The sequence below is a fragment of the Euleptes europaea genome, chromosome 5, assembly GCF_029931775.1.
Source record: "Euleptes europaea isolate rEulEur1 chromosome 5, rEulEur1.hap1, whole genome shotgun sequence".
In the NCBI taxonomy this organism is placed as follows: domain Eukaryota; kingdom Metazoa; phylum Chordata; class Lepidosauria; order Squamata; family Sphaerodactylidae; genus Euleptes; species Euleptes europaea.
Window position 1 is genome coordinate 112,636,917 of NC_079316.1, and position 14,610 is coordinate 112,651,526.

The window sequence follows — 14,610 nt, forward strand, 5'->3', positions numbered from 1 at the left end:
GCCAGTCGCTGAAATTCATCGGCAAATTCCCGAACTGTAGCAGAGCCTTGTTTTAATTGTAAGAGTTCCGTTTTGGCTCTTTCCCCCAGGAAGGGGTCCTCAAACCTCCTTCTCAGGGCAGTCATGAAGTTGTTGAGGGAACGAATCGCACGAGAGCGGGTGTCAAACTGGAGGACCATCCAGTCAGCCGCTTTGCCTGTCAGGAGGGAAGCTACGTACCGCACCCGGCTATCTTCCGTGGGGAAAAGTTGACCTTGTTCTCGCATATAACTGTCCACTTGATGCAAGAAACAAGGCAAAGTCTCAAGAGATCCGTCATACGTAGTCCTCAATTTGAGTTGCTTCCAAGGGCCGGGCGCGGGTTGACCCGGTTGCACGGGTGGTCCGGGCGGAGGAGCAACAGGAGCTCCAGGAGGCAAGGGTGGAGCAGGCACATTAGCAGGTGGTTGCACGGGTGGTCCGGGCGGAGGAGCAACAGGAGCTCCAGGAGGTAAGGGTGGAGCAGGCACATTAGCGGGTGGTTGTACGGGTACCCCCGGACCCGGTATCGGAACGGGCTGTCTCTGAGCTATCAGGGTTTGTTGTAATTGCCTGTTCTCTTGAAGCATAAGTTCCATTACTTCCTGGAGTTGATCAACACGGTCGGAGAGCTCCCGATTCTGGGCTCGTAAAAGATGAACCTCCTCACTTGGGCCACCAGTAAGATGAGGCTTACTGGTTCGGAAGCTCGTGGCCCATTGAGAGCTATCCCCATATAAATCCTCGTCTTCAGACTCATCTGAGTCTCGACGTCGGTCCGCCAAACGGCGTGCGCGTTGGGTCGCACGCGACGGGACAAACGCCGGGGAAAAAGTCAGACCTGATAGTCCCAGTACATAGTCCTTGGGGCGCGTGTCCACGTTCGCCTGATTCCTAATCCTTGCTGCAGCCGCCCTGGCTGCTTCCGCCGCCTCTCTCTCTCTTGCGACCCTAGCCGCTTCGGCGGCTTGCTGATCCGCAAGAACTTTGGCGTTCTCAAGTCTTAGGGCAGCCTCTGCCGTAATGCGCGGCAAAAGTTCTGTCTCGAGGAGCAAGAGTATGGGGTCAGGTTCCCCGCCCAGCAGAGGTTGTACTCGAACCGCCAGTGCGGATGCCTCGGCTCCAAACGTCGGGGTCAAAACTTGAGCCAAGGTGGCTACCGGGGTGTCCTTTGTACATTCCACAAGGAGAAGAGCGGTGCTAATAGCGACTCGCTTGGCCTCAGCTTGGCAGCTGGCCGCATCCGGGATCAGGGAAAAACCCTCCGGCGGGGCTCCCGCCATGGTAGAAAGAGTTTGTCGAGAAATAAGATTATCCAAAAGTCCAGTTAATATTTGTAAATCCTCAGTCGCCAATCGGGCATCGTCCAGTAATTGATCCAAGTCCAGAAGATCTAAACGAGCATCAGTATCCTCCGATGTTAACATCCAGAGACGTCCTGTAAGAGATTGCCACTGCGCCTGTACCAGTCCCCTCAAGCGGCAAACCTCTCGGGTCGTCTGGAAAAGTTCAGCGATTAAGTCTTGTAACAGAGTAGGGTCCTCTGAGAAGGGCTCCAGGGTAGTAGATCACCTGGAGAGCTGCACAGCTCCCATCCAAGTGGCAGGCGAACCCCCCTGGGCTCCAGCCTGGCTAGGAGAACGGTGAAGATGAGTGATAGCTGTCATAATGTCAGCCCTTGGCCCACAGAACCAGAAATCACCACAAAGTCATATAGAGTCCAAACAGATGGCTTTTACTGATCAAATAGGCATACAGTGCAAACGAATAAAATGACAGCTATGAAAGGCTCACTAGCTGGGAGATATTATAAGGTAGGAAAGGCGGGAGATTACACGCATGAATACAGTTTCCCAGGAGCTGAGTTCCCAGGCCTAGGTATGCGACCTTGGGGGGCAGACAATACAGCACAGAGACAGAGGCAATAACGAAACCGAGATAGCAGCCTGACACTTTGATGCACCGAAGGTCTGATTCAGCGGAAGATCTCAAGCTACCACCTGGAGGTTGTCAACCCTACATGGGCACCATGGTGGAGACTCAAGGTGGCCAACCAAGCAACTGAAAGGTCATTTTAGCTGTAGCGAAATCAAATTTCAGAGCGGGCTGTCCTTACGCGGCCATCATTCCTCCTCCCTGCTTGTTTCAGTTATCGTGGGAAATCCAGCTCGCGGTGGCCTGTCACATCCAGTCCTTGATGAGGGTGGAGAAGAACCGCCAAGTGGCCTGTGGGGCGGGCCTGCTGGATATCGTGGTTTCCTGCTGCCAAGATGAGCTCCGCGATGCCCACAATCTCCTGCACCTTCCTCTCCTCAGGCTCTTTGAGAAGCTGGCATCCCAATCCATCGAGCCGGATGTCTTAAGGTACCCCCATCTTTCAGGAAACAGGGTTTTAGATCCTGTTAAGCCCAGAAGGATCTGCTTCCTCAGCTGTGGTTAAAGGCCCATGGAAGGCAGAGCTTCCCTTCCACCCCCCACCCCCCCAGCAATATGACATCATGTGTAGGGTTTCCAGCTCTGGGTTGGGAATTACCTAGATATTTTGGGGGCAGAGCCTAAGGAGGGCGGGGTTTGGAGAGGGGAGGGACTTCAATCCCATAGAGTCCAATTGCCAAAGCGGCCATTTTCTGCAGGGGAACTGATCTCTGTCACCTGGAGATCAGATGTAATAGTGGGAGATCTCCAGCCACCACCTGGTGGTTAGCAACCCTAGTCATGGGGGAATCTTTCCATTCGCTTGGGGGCAGGCCTGTGTGGCCCACCTCAGTCCTACGTCTCCTGCCCTCATGATTTCCTCTGTGGCTGGTTAGCATCGTTTCCCTGGATTAGTTGCTTGAGGAGCAGTGTCATCTCGGCCAAAAGCGGTCCATGAGGTGTTTCTTCTGACTTGGCGGGGGAGGGGCATCTGTTGAATGAAATGCATGGGAGGGGTGGGTTGCCCCCTCCAGTTTAGGAAATACCTGGAGGTTTTTGGGGTGGAGCCTGAGGAGGGCAGGATTTGGGGAGGGGAGGGACTTCCATGCCATAGACTCCAATGCCCAAAGCGGCCATTTTTCTCCAGGGGAACTGATCTCTCTCCCCAAGCCTCAGAGTACCTCCAACCCCTCATGTCCAGCGGCTCTTACACAAACGGAGTGCAGTCTTTAGAGCATCTGCTTGTCATGCAGAAGGTCCCACGTTCAATCCCCAGCATCTCCAGTTAAAGGGACCAGGCAAGTAGGTGATGTGAAAGACCCCTGCCTGAGACCCTGGAGAGCCTTGGAGAGGGGACGTGGCTCAGTGGTAGTTCCTCTGCTTGGCATGCAGAAGGTCCCAGGTTCAATCCCCGGCATCTCCAGTTAAAGGGACCAGGCAAGTAGGTGATGTGAAAGACCTCTAGCCTGAGACCCTGGAGAGCCGCTGCCGATCTGAGTAGACAATACTGACTTTGATGGCCCCTCAAGGGTCTGATTCAGTAGAAGGCAGCTGCAGGTGTTCATGTGAGGATGCCTCTGTACATGCTTCGTTGCCTGACCGCCATCTCTTTTCCTTGCCCTCTTCCAGACAGTTTCTCTGCCTCAGGACCCCGTTGCTACCTCTAGAGTCGGGGTCCAGTGTAAGCCCGGTCCCGTCTCCTCTGGGACGCAAGAATGGCTCTTTCCGAAAAACCTGGGAAGAAGGTGAGATCAGCTGAAGGTAGCAGGAGGAGATGGTCTGTCACTTTCATGGGAGGGTTGCCAGCTCCAGGTTGGGAAATTCCTGGAGATTGTGGGGGTGGAGCCTGGTAAAGGCGGGGTTTGGGGAGGGAAGGGAGCTCAGTGAGGATGTGATGTCATTGCAGCCCACCCTGCAAAGCAGACATTTCCTCCAGGGGAGCTGATCTCTGTAGTCTGGAGATCAGTTGTAATTCCAGGAGATCTCCAGCCCCCACCTGAAGGCTAGTAACCCTATGGGAAGGAGAGATGGTGACCCCTGGGCCTCCTTAGATGTTGGCAACCAGCTTTAAGAGTGGTAGTTTGGAGCAGTGGACTCTGATCTGGAGAACCGGGTTTGATTCCCCACTCCTCCACATGAGTGGCTGACACTAATCTGGAGAAATGGGTTTGATTCCCCACTCCTCCATATGAGTGACGGACTCTAATCTGGAGAACCGTGTTCGTTTCCCCACTCCTCCACATGAAGCCAACTGGGTGACCTTGGGCTAGTCACTGTTCTCTCCGAACACTCTCAGCCTCACCTACCCCACAAGGTGCCTATGGTGGGGAGAAGAAGGGATTGTAATTGTAAGACGCTTTGAGACTCCTTAAAGGCAGAGAAAAGCAGATTTACTATGAACAGTCAGTTCTGAAGATATGTCTCTCAGCGATTGTTTTAAGACTATGGTTGCTAACATCCCGGTGGGGCCTAGAGAACTCCCAGAATTACAACTGATCTCCAGGTGACAGAGATCAGTTCCCCTGGAGAAAACAGCTGCTTTGGAGGGTGGGCTCTATGGCATTATTGAAGGAAATTGAGTTTTTCTTAAGAATGATCCTGAGTCTGATTAAGGACTAAACAAAGTGAGTTTATTCAGAAATCACAAACTTGGTAAACGACTGAGAGACAGGCTTATTTCTAACTAGGGTCCATAACTAACAGGGCAACATGCAGCCTGTTGCTCCTCTCTTTCACTGTAACTAGAAGGAAGAGTAGGGGTGCATTATGGGAACAAACAAGAACACAGGAAGAAAAGGGAGAAGGATCACAACCTTTCTATCTATCCAACTCTCACACTTGCTGCCCCTTGCTGATCTTCCTTTCTTTAATCAATCTTTGTGCACTAGACATTGTATTTCCAACAATTATACCCCGCTGAGCTCCCTCTCCAAATCCTGCTTTCCTCAGGCTCCAACCCCCAAATCTCCAGTAATTTCCCATCCTGGGGTTGGCATCCCTTGGATGTGGAACATTCTTCATGCTTCTTTAAGAATTTCCCAGGACAAAATTGAGGGGTGCACCTCTATAAAGGATAGACTCAGCTGTCGATTCAAGCTCATACAGTTTGGGAGTGTCAAAAAGCCAGAATATGTAAATGGAAACTCTTGACTAGTGGATGCAGGCTGGAAGGGGCGGGGGAATTGGTCGGGATGGGCTCTTGCTTTCCTTATGGGTATCCAGGAACCCACTCTCTGGCCTGGGTCAGAACCACAATGTTGGACAAGAAGATCTTGGAATCTCTTCCCACAGGACCCCCACCATAGAGGCACAGTTCAGATTACAGGGCTTTTATAACTGAACAGCAACTGTGTTTGGGTTGGACATTCCACCACCTCTGACTTTAAGGTGTGGCACACACAGAGTGCAATTCTTGCCAATGTGGTCATACTAGCTCTGGTTGAAATGATGCTGTTTGGCTCTTCTGCTCAGGGTTCTGTCTCTCACTGCTGTGGCTGCCTCAGCTTTCATACTTGAAGGTAGCACTGTCGCTCCAGAGCAGCATGGATGACCCCGCACATTTTCTGTTCCAGGTTCACTGAGCGATCCTGCAAATTGTCACCTGGCTCCCCCAGTTTCGGTCGTGTCACGGATGTCCGAGAACTCAGTGGCGGCTCTCGAGGCAGCCACCAGTCTGATCGCCATGACTGCTCCGCGCAACTTCCAGCCACAAAGCGCCTGCCTCGCACCTTCCTTTGTGGAGTTTGACATGTCCCTGAAAGGATACGGGTACCTCCTCTGCCTGCACGGCATGCCAACCCTCCTGGTCTCTGTCCCCACCAGCTCCGTTCACAGAGATGGCACTGGCCAGATCTGTGCTGTTCTATTGCTGCCGCTCACATTCCTCTAAGGCATAAAGTGCACGTTAGCAGACTGGAATTGGGCACTTTCACACATGCCAAATAATGCACTCTCAATCCACTTTAACTTTAACCATCACACAGATCACACAGTAAAATCCAGCTTCAAAGTGGATTGAAAGTGGATTTAAAGTGCATTATTCGGTGTGTGTGAAAGTGCCCAAAGTTAGACGATGTCTCCAACCCAGGGCACTTCAATCGGTGTAAGCTTCCTATGATCAGGGGTCCGGAGACCAAGCCCTACGAGGAAAGGCTGAGGGTCTTGGGAATGTTCAGTCTGGAGAAGAGGAGGTCGAGGGGGGACGTGATTGCTCTCTTGAAGTATTTGAAGGGCTGCCGCTTAGAGGAGGGCAGGGAGCTGTTCCTGCTGGCAGCAGAGGATCATAGCAATCATGGGTTTAAATTGCAGTCAGAAAGGTGTGTGTGTAAAGTGCCTTCAAGTCGCAGCCGACTTAAGGCGACCCCTTTTGGGGTTTTCATGGCAAGGGACTAACAGAGGTGGTTTGCCAGTGCCTTCCTCTGCACAACAACCCTGGTATTCCTCGGTGGTCTTCCATCCAAATACTAACCAGGGCTGACCCTGCTTAGCTTCTGAGATCTGACAAGATCAGGCTAGCCTGGGCCATCCAGGTCAGGGCAGGCAGAAAGGTACTGGCTGGATATTAGGAAAAAGTTTTTTTACAGTAAGAGTTGCTGGAGAGTGGAATTGGCTACCTAGGGAGGTGGCGAGCTCCCCCTCACTGGCAATCTTTAAGAAGAGGCTGGACAAGTGCTTGTCAGGGATACTCTAGGCTGATCCTGCATTGAGCAGGGGGTTGGACTAGATGGCCTGGATGGCCCCTTCCAACTCCATGATTCTGTGATTCCCTTTGCAGCGTGGGATGGGAAGTCTGCCTAAATTGTCTTTGCCCACTGAACACTCCTTTAGTGGAAGGGTGGGTCTTTGAGTTAGGTGCCCTCTGGGTCAGGGAAATACTGTGTTCACTGGCCCATTTAGCGTGGTGTGAGTTTTGTAAGGGTAAACCCTCTCTGTTAAATGCATGAAACGCAAGAGACACAGGTGCAAACAGAAAGGAGGGGGAAATAGGAGGGGGAAGCTAAAGGGACCAGAATTCCAAGGCATTCAGTTGCAGAGCACAGGTGAAAAAACTGGGCGCGGTCCCCTCCCCAGTGACTGGTGCGATGGCATGCCAGTCCACACCCCCACTGAAAGATATATTCACTTTCTTCCCCCCAGTGCATCTCTGTATTTATTCCCCCCACCCCCCGAAAAAGATGACTTATGTTCCCATTTCTCTCTACGTTGCAGCTGTTTATTTCTCCCAACTTTGGCTACGGTTCTGGGTCCCAATGCTGAACACTCCATCTCAGGAGGAATTGGAAAGGGTAGGTGTTTCTACCTTAAGGTAGGTGTGTGTGTGTTAAGTGCCCCAAGTTCCTTCTGACTTATGGCGACCCTGTGAATTAATTACCTCCGAAACATCCTTTTCTCCCTCTCTCATAATACTGGAATGCGGGGTCATCTGCTGAAGCTGGAGGGCGAGAGATTCAAAACAGACAAAAGGAAGTATTTCTTCACACAATACATAGTTAAATGGTGGAACTCCCTGCCCCAGGATGTGGTGATGGCTGCCAGCTTGGAAGGCTTTAAGAGGGGAGTGAACATGTTCATGGAGGAGAGGGCTATCCATGGCTACTAGTCAAAATGGATACTCGTCATGATGCGTACCTATTCTCTCCTGTATCAGGAGCATGCCTATTATATTAAGTTGCGGGGGAGCACAGGCAGGACAATGCTTCTGTAGTCATCTTGTTTGTGGGCTTCCTAGAGGCATCCGGTTGGCCACTGTGTGGACGGACTGCTGGACTTGTTGGGCCTTGGTCTGATCCAGCATGGCCTTTCTTATGTTCTTATTTACTGCCTTGCTCAGGTCTTGCTAACTGAGGGCCATAGCTTCATTTATGTAGTCAATCCATCTCATGTTGGCTCTTCCTCTTTTCCTGCTGCCTTCAACTTTTCCTAGCAATCTTGCCTTTTCCAGTGAATCTTGTCTTCTCATAATGTGACCAAAGTACAATAGTCTTATGTTTACTTATTTTAGCTTCTAGGGTCAGGTCAGGCTTGATTTGATCTAGAACCCACTGATTTGTCTTTTTGGCTGTCAATGGTAACCGTAACACTCTCCTCCAACCCCACATTTCAAATGAACCAACTTTCTTCCTCTCAGCCTTTCTTCATTATCCAACTTTCAAGCCCATACATAGTAACAGGGAATACTATGGCATGAATTAACTTGATCTTGGTTATCAGTGACACATCCTTACACTTCAGAGTCTTTTCTAGTTCCTTCATGGCTGCCCTTCCCTGTCTCAATTTCCTTCTGATTTCTCAGTTGCCATCTCCCTTTTGGTTGATGATTGAACCAAGGGATAGAAAATCTTGAACAATTTAAATTTCTTCATTGTCAGCCTTAAAGCCGTGTAATTCCCCAGTAGTCATTACTTTTGTTTGTTTTTTTAAATGTTCAGCTATAATCCTGCTTTGGCACTTTCCGCTTCAACCTTCATCAGTAATCATCTCAAGTCTTCATTATTTTCTGCCCGTAATTTGTTTTCATCTGTATATCTCACATCTGTATATCTCACATTTTTATTGCTCCTTCCACCCATTTTCCCTCCATCTTCATCTAAACCTAATCCAGCATTCTTATGATATGTTCTGCATATAAAGTAGATTGAACAGCTAGGGAGATAAAATACATCTTTGTCTGACACCATTGCCAACTGGAAACCGTCCTGTTTCTCCATATTCTGTCCTAACATAGGCCTCTTGCCCGGAGTACATGTTGCGCATCAAAATGGTCAGATGTTGTGGCACACCCATTTCTTTTAAAACCAACCAAAGCTTAATACTGGATCCGCTGCAAACCACGAGAAGGGCTCACATCTCTCCACCAGGACTCTACATGCCCAGTTGTTTTTTCCCAGCCCCTTCCTTCCCCTGCCCCCAAAGACTTCAACAAGAGTTTGAGCAAGTTCCTGTACTTTTTCTGTAAAATGTGGTTTCATGATAATGTTTCATGTGGTCCTTTGGTGGCCGAAGGAACAGTTGGAAGGAATCTTGCTAGCTAATTGCCAAAGCATCCTTGGCTCTTGTATAAAGGTGTCCATAGTTAATTCAAACCAAGGTCCCTAGAACCACTTGTCCTCACGTAAAACTGCTCCCAGAAGATCCCACACCTTCTGAGTCTTGTTTCTTTCTGCTTTGGTTCCCTGTGAGGTAGGTATGTCAGCTCTGGGTTGGGAAATTCCTGGAGATTTGGGGCTGGAGCCTGGGGAGGGCGGGGTTTGGGAAGGGAGAAGGACCTGAGCAGGGTACAATGCCATAGGTCTTTTATGCATGGCTGTTTCCCTTGCCGTCACTCCTCCGATGACTTCAGGTCTTTGTGTTGATTCCGCTTGCCGTTTCCGACCGTTAGAGGTCACCTCGCTCTCCCCTTGCCTTTTCCTGTGTTTTGCCCGCGTTTTGAGGAACCCGTTTTATCTTTAATTTGAAAATGCGGGCAAAATGCAGGGAAATGGGGGGGGGAGAGAGCGAGGCAACCTCTGACGGTCGGAAACGGCATGCAGAATCCAAACAAAGACCTGAATTTGTCAGAGGGGTGACTGCAAGGGAAACAACCATGCATAAAAGACCTTAGAGTCACTCCTTCCAAACCAGCCATTTTCTCCAACAAAACTGATCCATATAGTCTGGGGATCAGGTGCAGTTCTGGGAAATCTCCAGGTACCATCTGGAGGTTGGCAACCCTACGGTGATAACGCCCCACCTCAAGAGAGGTTCCTTCCCAGCCAGGTTGCTCCAAGCAGAGCCTGACACTCGCCTCTTCCTTCCCGGCTCTAGGGCCCAGGTTGTTCCCCTCGCCGGATGGCCTGACCTTCTCCTCCTGGTTCCTGGTCAGCAAGAGGGGCTCTGCTCATGATGCCCCCCACCCGCTGCGCTTCCTCACGCTGGTGCGCCACATGGCACGGACGGAAGAAGAATTTGTCTGCTTCTCGGTCAGCTTTTCTCCTGAGAGCGATTGCCTGACCGTCTCCACAGAGGAAACGCCCCTCCAGCCCCTCGGTAGGGCTTCTGGCTATGCTTTCATGGGGTGGGGGCAGGGACAAAATAAAAGGGTATTCATGGGGGGGGGGGGCTAAGTGGAAAGATCCCTGAGGCCTGCTAGTTCTACGAGTCACTTTGAAAGCCTGAGCCAGCATGTGTTTCTCCGCAAGTCTCAACACACATCCAACACCTGAGCCTCTTTCTGCTCCGTCTGAGGGTCTCATCAGACAAACTGTCATTTTTTTGCACAATAAAAGGAGCAGCCATGACCCATTTGGGGCAGGGGTAGGGTTACCAGGTCCCTCTTTGCTACCGGTGGGAGGTTTTTGGGGAAGAGCCTGAGGAGGGCAGGGTTTGGGGAGAGGAGGGACTTCACTGCCATAGAGTCCACCTTCCAAAGTGGCCATTTTCTCCAGGTGAACTGATCTCTGTTACCTGGAGATCGGTTGTAACAGCGGGAGATCTCCAGCCACCACTTGGAGGTTGACAAGCCTGGTCATGCCCAATCTACGATACATCGCTCTTACACCTGTGGTGTGTGATTTGGCTTCTTTCCATCACTGCAGACCTGATGGAACCCAAATGTGAAAACGTTGGGCAGTCCTCCGCCTTCTCTCGAGTGCAATTCAGCTGTGCTGGGCTGCTAGTTACTGGGCAGTGGCATCACCTGGCAGTGACGGCGGCAACAGAAACGAAGAGGATTTGTATCGTTTCAGCCTATCTAGATGGGCAGCTACTCGGGTCCGCTAAGGTAACAGCTTCCCATTCAGGTCTGCAGTTAGTGAGAACCAGCGTGGAGTAGTGGTTAAGAGAAAGGCCTTGGCCTATACCGCTTCAGACTGCAGCGGAAGCTCATGGTGTTGAAAGCCCCTCTATGCAAATATCTATCTATCTATCTATCTATCTATCTATCTATATATATATATCTATATATCTATATATCTATCTATATATCTATATATATCTATATCTATCTATATCTATCTATCTATCTATCTATCTATCTATCTATCTATCTATATATATATATATATATATATATATATATCTTCATATAGAAAGCTAGCGTGACAGGAAGAAGGATACTATTTTATGGGTAGGGTTTTTTTGAGGGGAGAGTGGTATCAAGCATTCAGTCACAGGTGACTAAGGGAGCAATCATAAACTGTTCTACTCAAAAGTAAGCCTAAGGCTGCCAGCTCCGGGTTGGGAAATACCTGGAAATTTTGGGGGTGGAGGCTGAGGAGGGCGGGGTTTGGGGAGGGAGTGGGACTTCAATGGGGTATAATGCCATAGAGTCCACCTTCCCAAGTGCGACATTGTCCTCAAGTGAATTGATCTGTATTGCCTGGGGATCAGTTGTAATAGTGGGAGATCTCCAGCTGCCACCTGGAGAATGGCAACCCTATCCGAGCAGGCTGGGACCCTGCATGGAGGCAGAAATGAAATCTGTTTGTACTTCAGATTCTGAGGCTTCAGCTTCCATGCCAAGCTTCCACGGTAGGCAGCAGAAATGTCAAAAGAAAGAAAGAAAGTCTGCTAATAAAACACTATGCAAATAGGGCTGCCAGTTATGGGTTGGGAAATACCTGGAGATTTTTGCGGCGGAGCCTGAGGAGGGTGGGGTTTGGGGAGGGGCTTCAATGCCATAGAATCCAATGGCCAAAGCGGCCGTTTTCTCCAGGTGAACTGATCTCTATTGGCTGGAGATCAGTTGTAATAGCAGGTGATCTCCAGCCACCACCTGGAGGCTGGCGACCCTAAGTCCTGTTTTATTCAACACGGCTTGCTCCCAGGAATGTGTTCTCAGGGCTGCAACCCTACACCCAGAGGTGGCAATGGTTTCCTTTCCTCCATTGCAGATGCAGTATATCCAGCTGTTTCCAGGTAACTTTGTGTCCATGGACCCCTCCTCCTTTATTGATGTCTACGGCTACATGGCCACCCCACGGGTTTGGAACCAGAAGTCTCCCTTGACGTGGCGCCAGGGCCCGATACACTTCTTTGAAGAAGCCGTTTCCGTCGAGACTCTGCAGCGGATTTCCAGTCTGGGTCCGAGGTACTGTGGCAGCTTCCAGGACGTGGAGCTTGGAGGTAAAAGGCCAGTCTGTGGTCCTTGAAATCTACCATCTTTTGAATGAGGCTGGGAGGGAGGGAGGGAGGGAGGGAGGGACATCCCTTGGGCTGAGCGCTCATTTGACGTGCTCCAGCTTACTAGTTCTGGGAGTAGGGTTTTCAACCTCCAGGTGGTGGCTGGAGAACTCCTGCTACTATAACTGATCTCCAGCTGATAGAGATCAGTTCCCCTGGAGAAAATCGCTGCTTTGGCCCTTGGACTCTATGGCATTGAAGTCCTTCCCCTCTCCAAACCCCGCCCTTCTCAGGCTCCGCCACCAAAATCTCCAGGTATTTCCCAACCCAGAGGCGGCAACCCTATCTGGGAGTGAAACATCCATCACAGTTTGGGAAAGGCCTATAGAAAGGCCTATAGAAAGGCCTTGACAGGTGCCAGTTAGCTCTAACAGGTAGGGTTGCCAGCCCTCCCCCCCGGCAACTGGAGGGGGATGGGGTTGGGGGGACTTACTTGCTGTAAATGGAGGCCAGCATTGACATGCCTACATCACTTCCAGAAGTGACGCCGCCACGCCGCCAGCAATCGTGGAGGCGCTCTGGGTTTTGGGCAAAAACTCTATGGCAGAAGCTGGTTTTTAACACAGCATTTTGCCCAAATACCAGAGTGTCCCCGTGATTGTCAGAGATGGGATGACAACACTTCCAGAAGTGAGGTTGTTGTGTTGATGCCCTCCTTCCGTTGCAGCTAGTAAGTTCCCCCGCTGGCCAGCTGAACGGCGCCAGGAGGAGGGGGCTTGGAGGGGGCTCGGAGCAGGGAATTCCCCGCCACTGGTGGGGGAATGGCAACCCTAACAGGCCTTGGCCATGGATTCTTCCAAAATCATAGAAACTGTGGTGGATCCTTGGGTGGTATCACAGATACATAGATGTTAGACCAAGCAATTTCTGATCCTCAGTTGAAGATCTCTCTCTTCTGGGCATGGAGTAGGGGGTCACTGGGAGTGTGGGTGGGGGTAATTGTGAATTTCCTGCATTGTGCTGGGGGTTGGAATAGGTGACCCCTGGTGATCCCTTCCAACTCTATGATTCTATGATCCTTAGGCTCCTGCTCCCTCACGATAAAGCTGCTTTACTTTTTATAAGGCTGGCTACAGGTCTTTTTTTTGGGGGGGGGGGCTGGGCAGACCATGTGTTTCCCCCCATTTTGCCCACATTTTCAAATTTGAGATAAAACTGGTCTCTGAAAACATGGGGGAAAGGCAGGGGAAGGGGGAGGCGACCTCTGACAATCAGAAACGGCATGCGTAATCCAAACAAAGACCTGATGTTGGCAAGGGAAACAGCCATGTGTTAAAGACCCTCGTTGCCTAGGAAAGGTCTAATTACAGAAGCACCATGGAGGGGTGGCAGGTTTCTTTAGCTCATCCTATGGATACCTTAGAATCATAGAATCATAGAGTTGGAAGGGACCACCAGGGTCATCTAGTCCAACCCCCTGGACAATGCAGGAAATTTACAACTACCCTCCCCCCACACCCCCAGTGACCCCCACTACATGCCCAGAAGATGACCAAGATGCTTCCCTCTCATCATCTGCTTCTTCCCCATCTCCTCTGACCATCTCTGCCTTTAGGAGAGGGATCCAGTAACGAGGTCCGGACTGGAGCCTTAGTAGCACAGGAAAAGATTTCCTTTGGGATCAATGTGATGAGCTCAAGCTACACCACAATCAGAGGCATAAGGGACCACTACGGAGAGGTGGATGGACGCCTGATAGCCAAAGAGGTAAGGTTTTGGGCTGTTTTGCTGGACAGAGAAGTTATAGATGATCTTATACACTAGGGCTGATGTTGTAGGCTCACAGATTACACTATAAACAGATTCTACCACTGAAGATCCTAGACATACCAGCGGCATCGAGGGTATGTGGAACCATGCAAAGACCTCCGCAAAGGCAGCATGCAAATATTTAAGCTATTTCCATGTCACGCTGGTGTGGGGAGGGGAATGAACACACATGTAGCTGCCTTATACTGAATCAGACCCTTGATCCAGCAAGGTCAGTATTGTTGACTCAGACTGGCAGCAGCTCTCCGGGGTCTCAGGTGGAGGTCTTTCACATCACCCGCTGCCAGATGCTTCAACTGGAGATGCTGGGGATTGAACCTGGGATCTTCTGCATGCCAAGCAGATGCTCTCTGTACCGCTGAGTCATTGCCCCTCCCCAGGAAATCCGAGTCAATCTCCATAATGGGCTGTAACAGAGTTTTCTCAAAATTCTCTTCCCCCCTCCCTTTCCTAAACGGTTGTTTCCTGCTTTCTCCTTACTCTCCTCTCATGTTTCAGTGTTTTCCGTATCTTTTAGCTGGAGCTCTCCTCTCGTGATGGTATGACGCCAGTTTACCTGGCTCGAAATATTGCTGGAAAGCTTCCCGGTCCCTTAAGAACTATTGGAGCCGTTGCTGTGGGCCAGTATGGTATGTACAGAATGTAGCACCTAACACTGAAGCACATGACCCAGTGTACTCAGGGCAGATGTGCAGAAGAATAGCAAAAGTTTATGTCCTGACAAGAACCCCTGAATCTCTCAAGAAGAGT

At 50.5% G+C, this 14,610-nt stretch overlaps 1 protein-coding gene across 1 annotated transcript in view; it reads left to right on the forward strand.

Annotated features, from left to right (window-relative positions):
* WDFY4 (WDFY family member 4) overlaps positions 1-14,610 on the forward strand; it is a 165,801-nt gene that overhangs the window by 42,393 nt on the left and 108,798 nt on the right. The window contains exons 13-21 of the mRNA XM_056850543.1: positions 2,168-2,382; positions 3,562-3,677; positions 5,505-5,700; positions 7,141-7,217; positions 9,736-9,957; positions 10,506-10,690; positions 11,802-12,033; positions 13,646-13,797; positions 14,378-14,489. Of these exons, the coding sequence (XP_056706521.1) occupies positions 2,168-2,382; positions 3,562-3,677; positions 5,505-5,700; positions 7,141-7,217; positions 9,736-9,957; positions 10,506-10,690; positions 11,802-12,033; positions 13,646-13,797; positions 14,378-14,489 (1,507 nt within the window). The remainder of the gene's footprint in view (positions 1-2,167; positions 2,383-3,561; positions 3,678-5,504; positions 5,701-7,140; positions 7,218-9,735; positions 9,958-10,505; positions 10,691-11,801; positions 12,034-13,645; positions 13,798-14,377; positions 14,490-14,610) is intronic.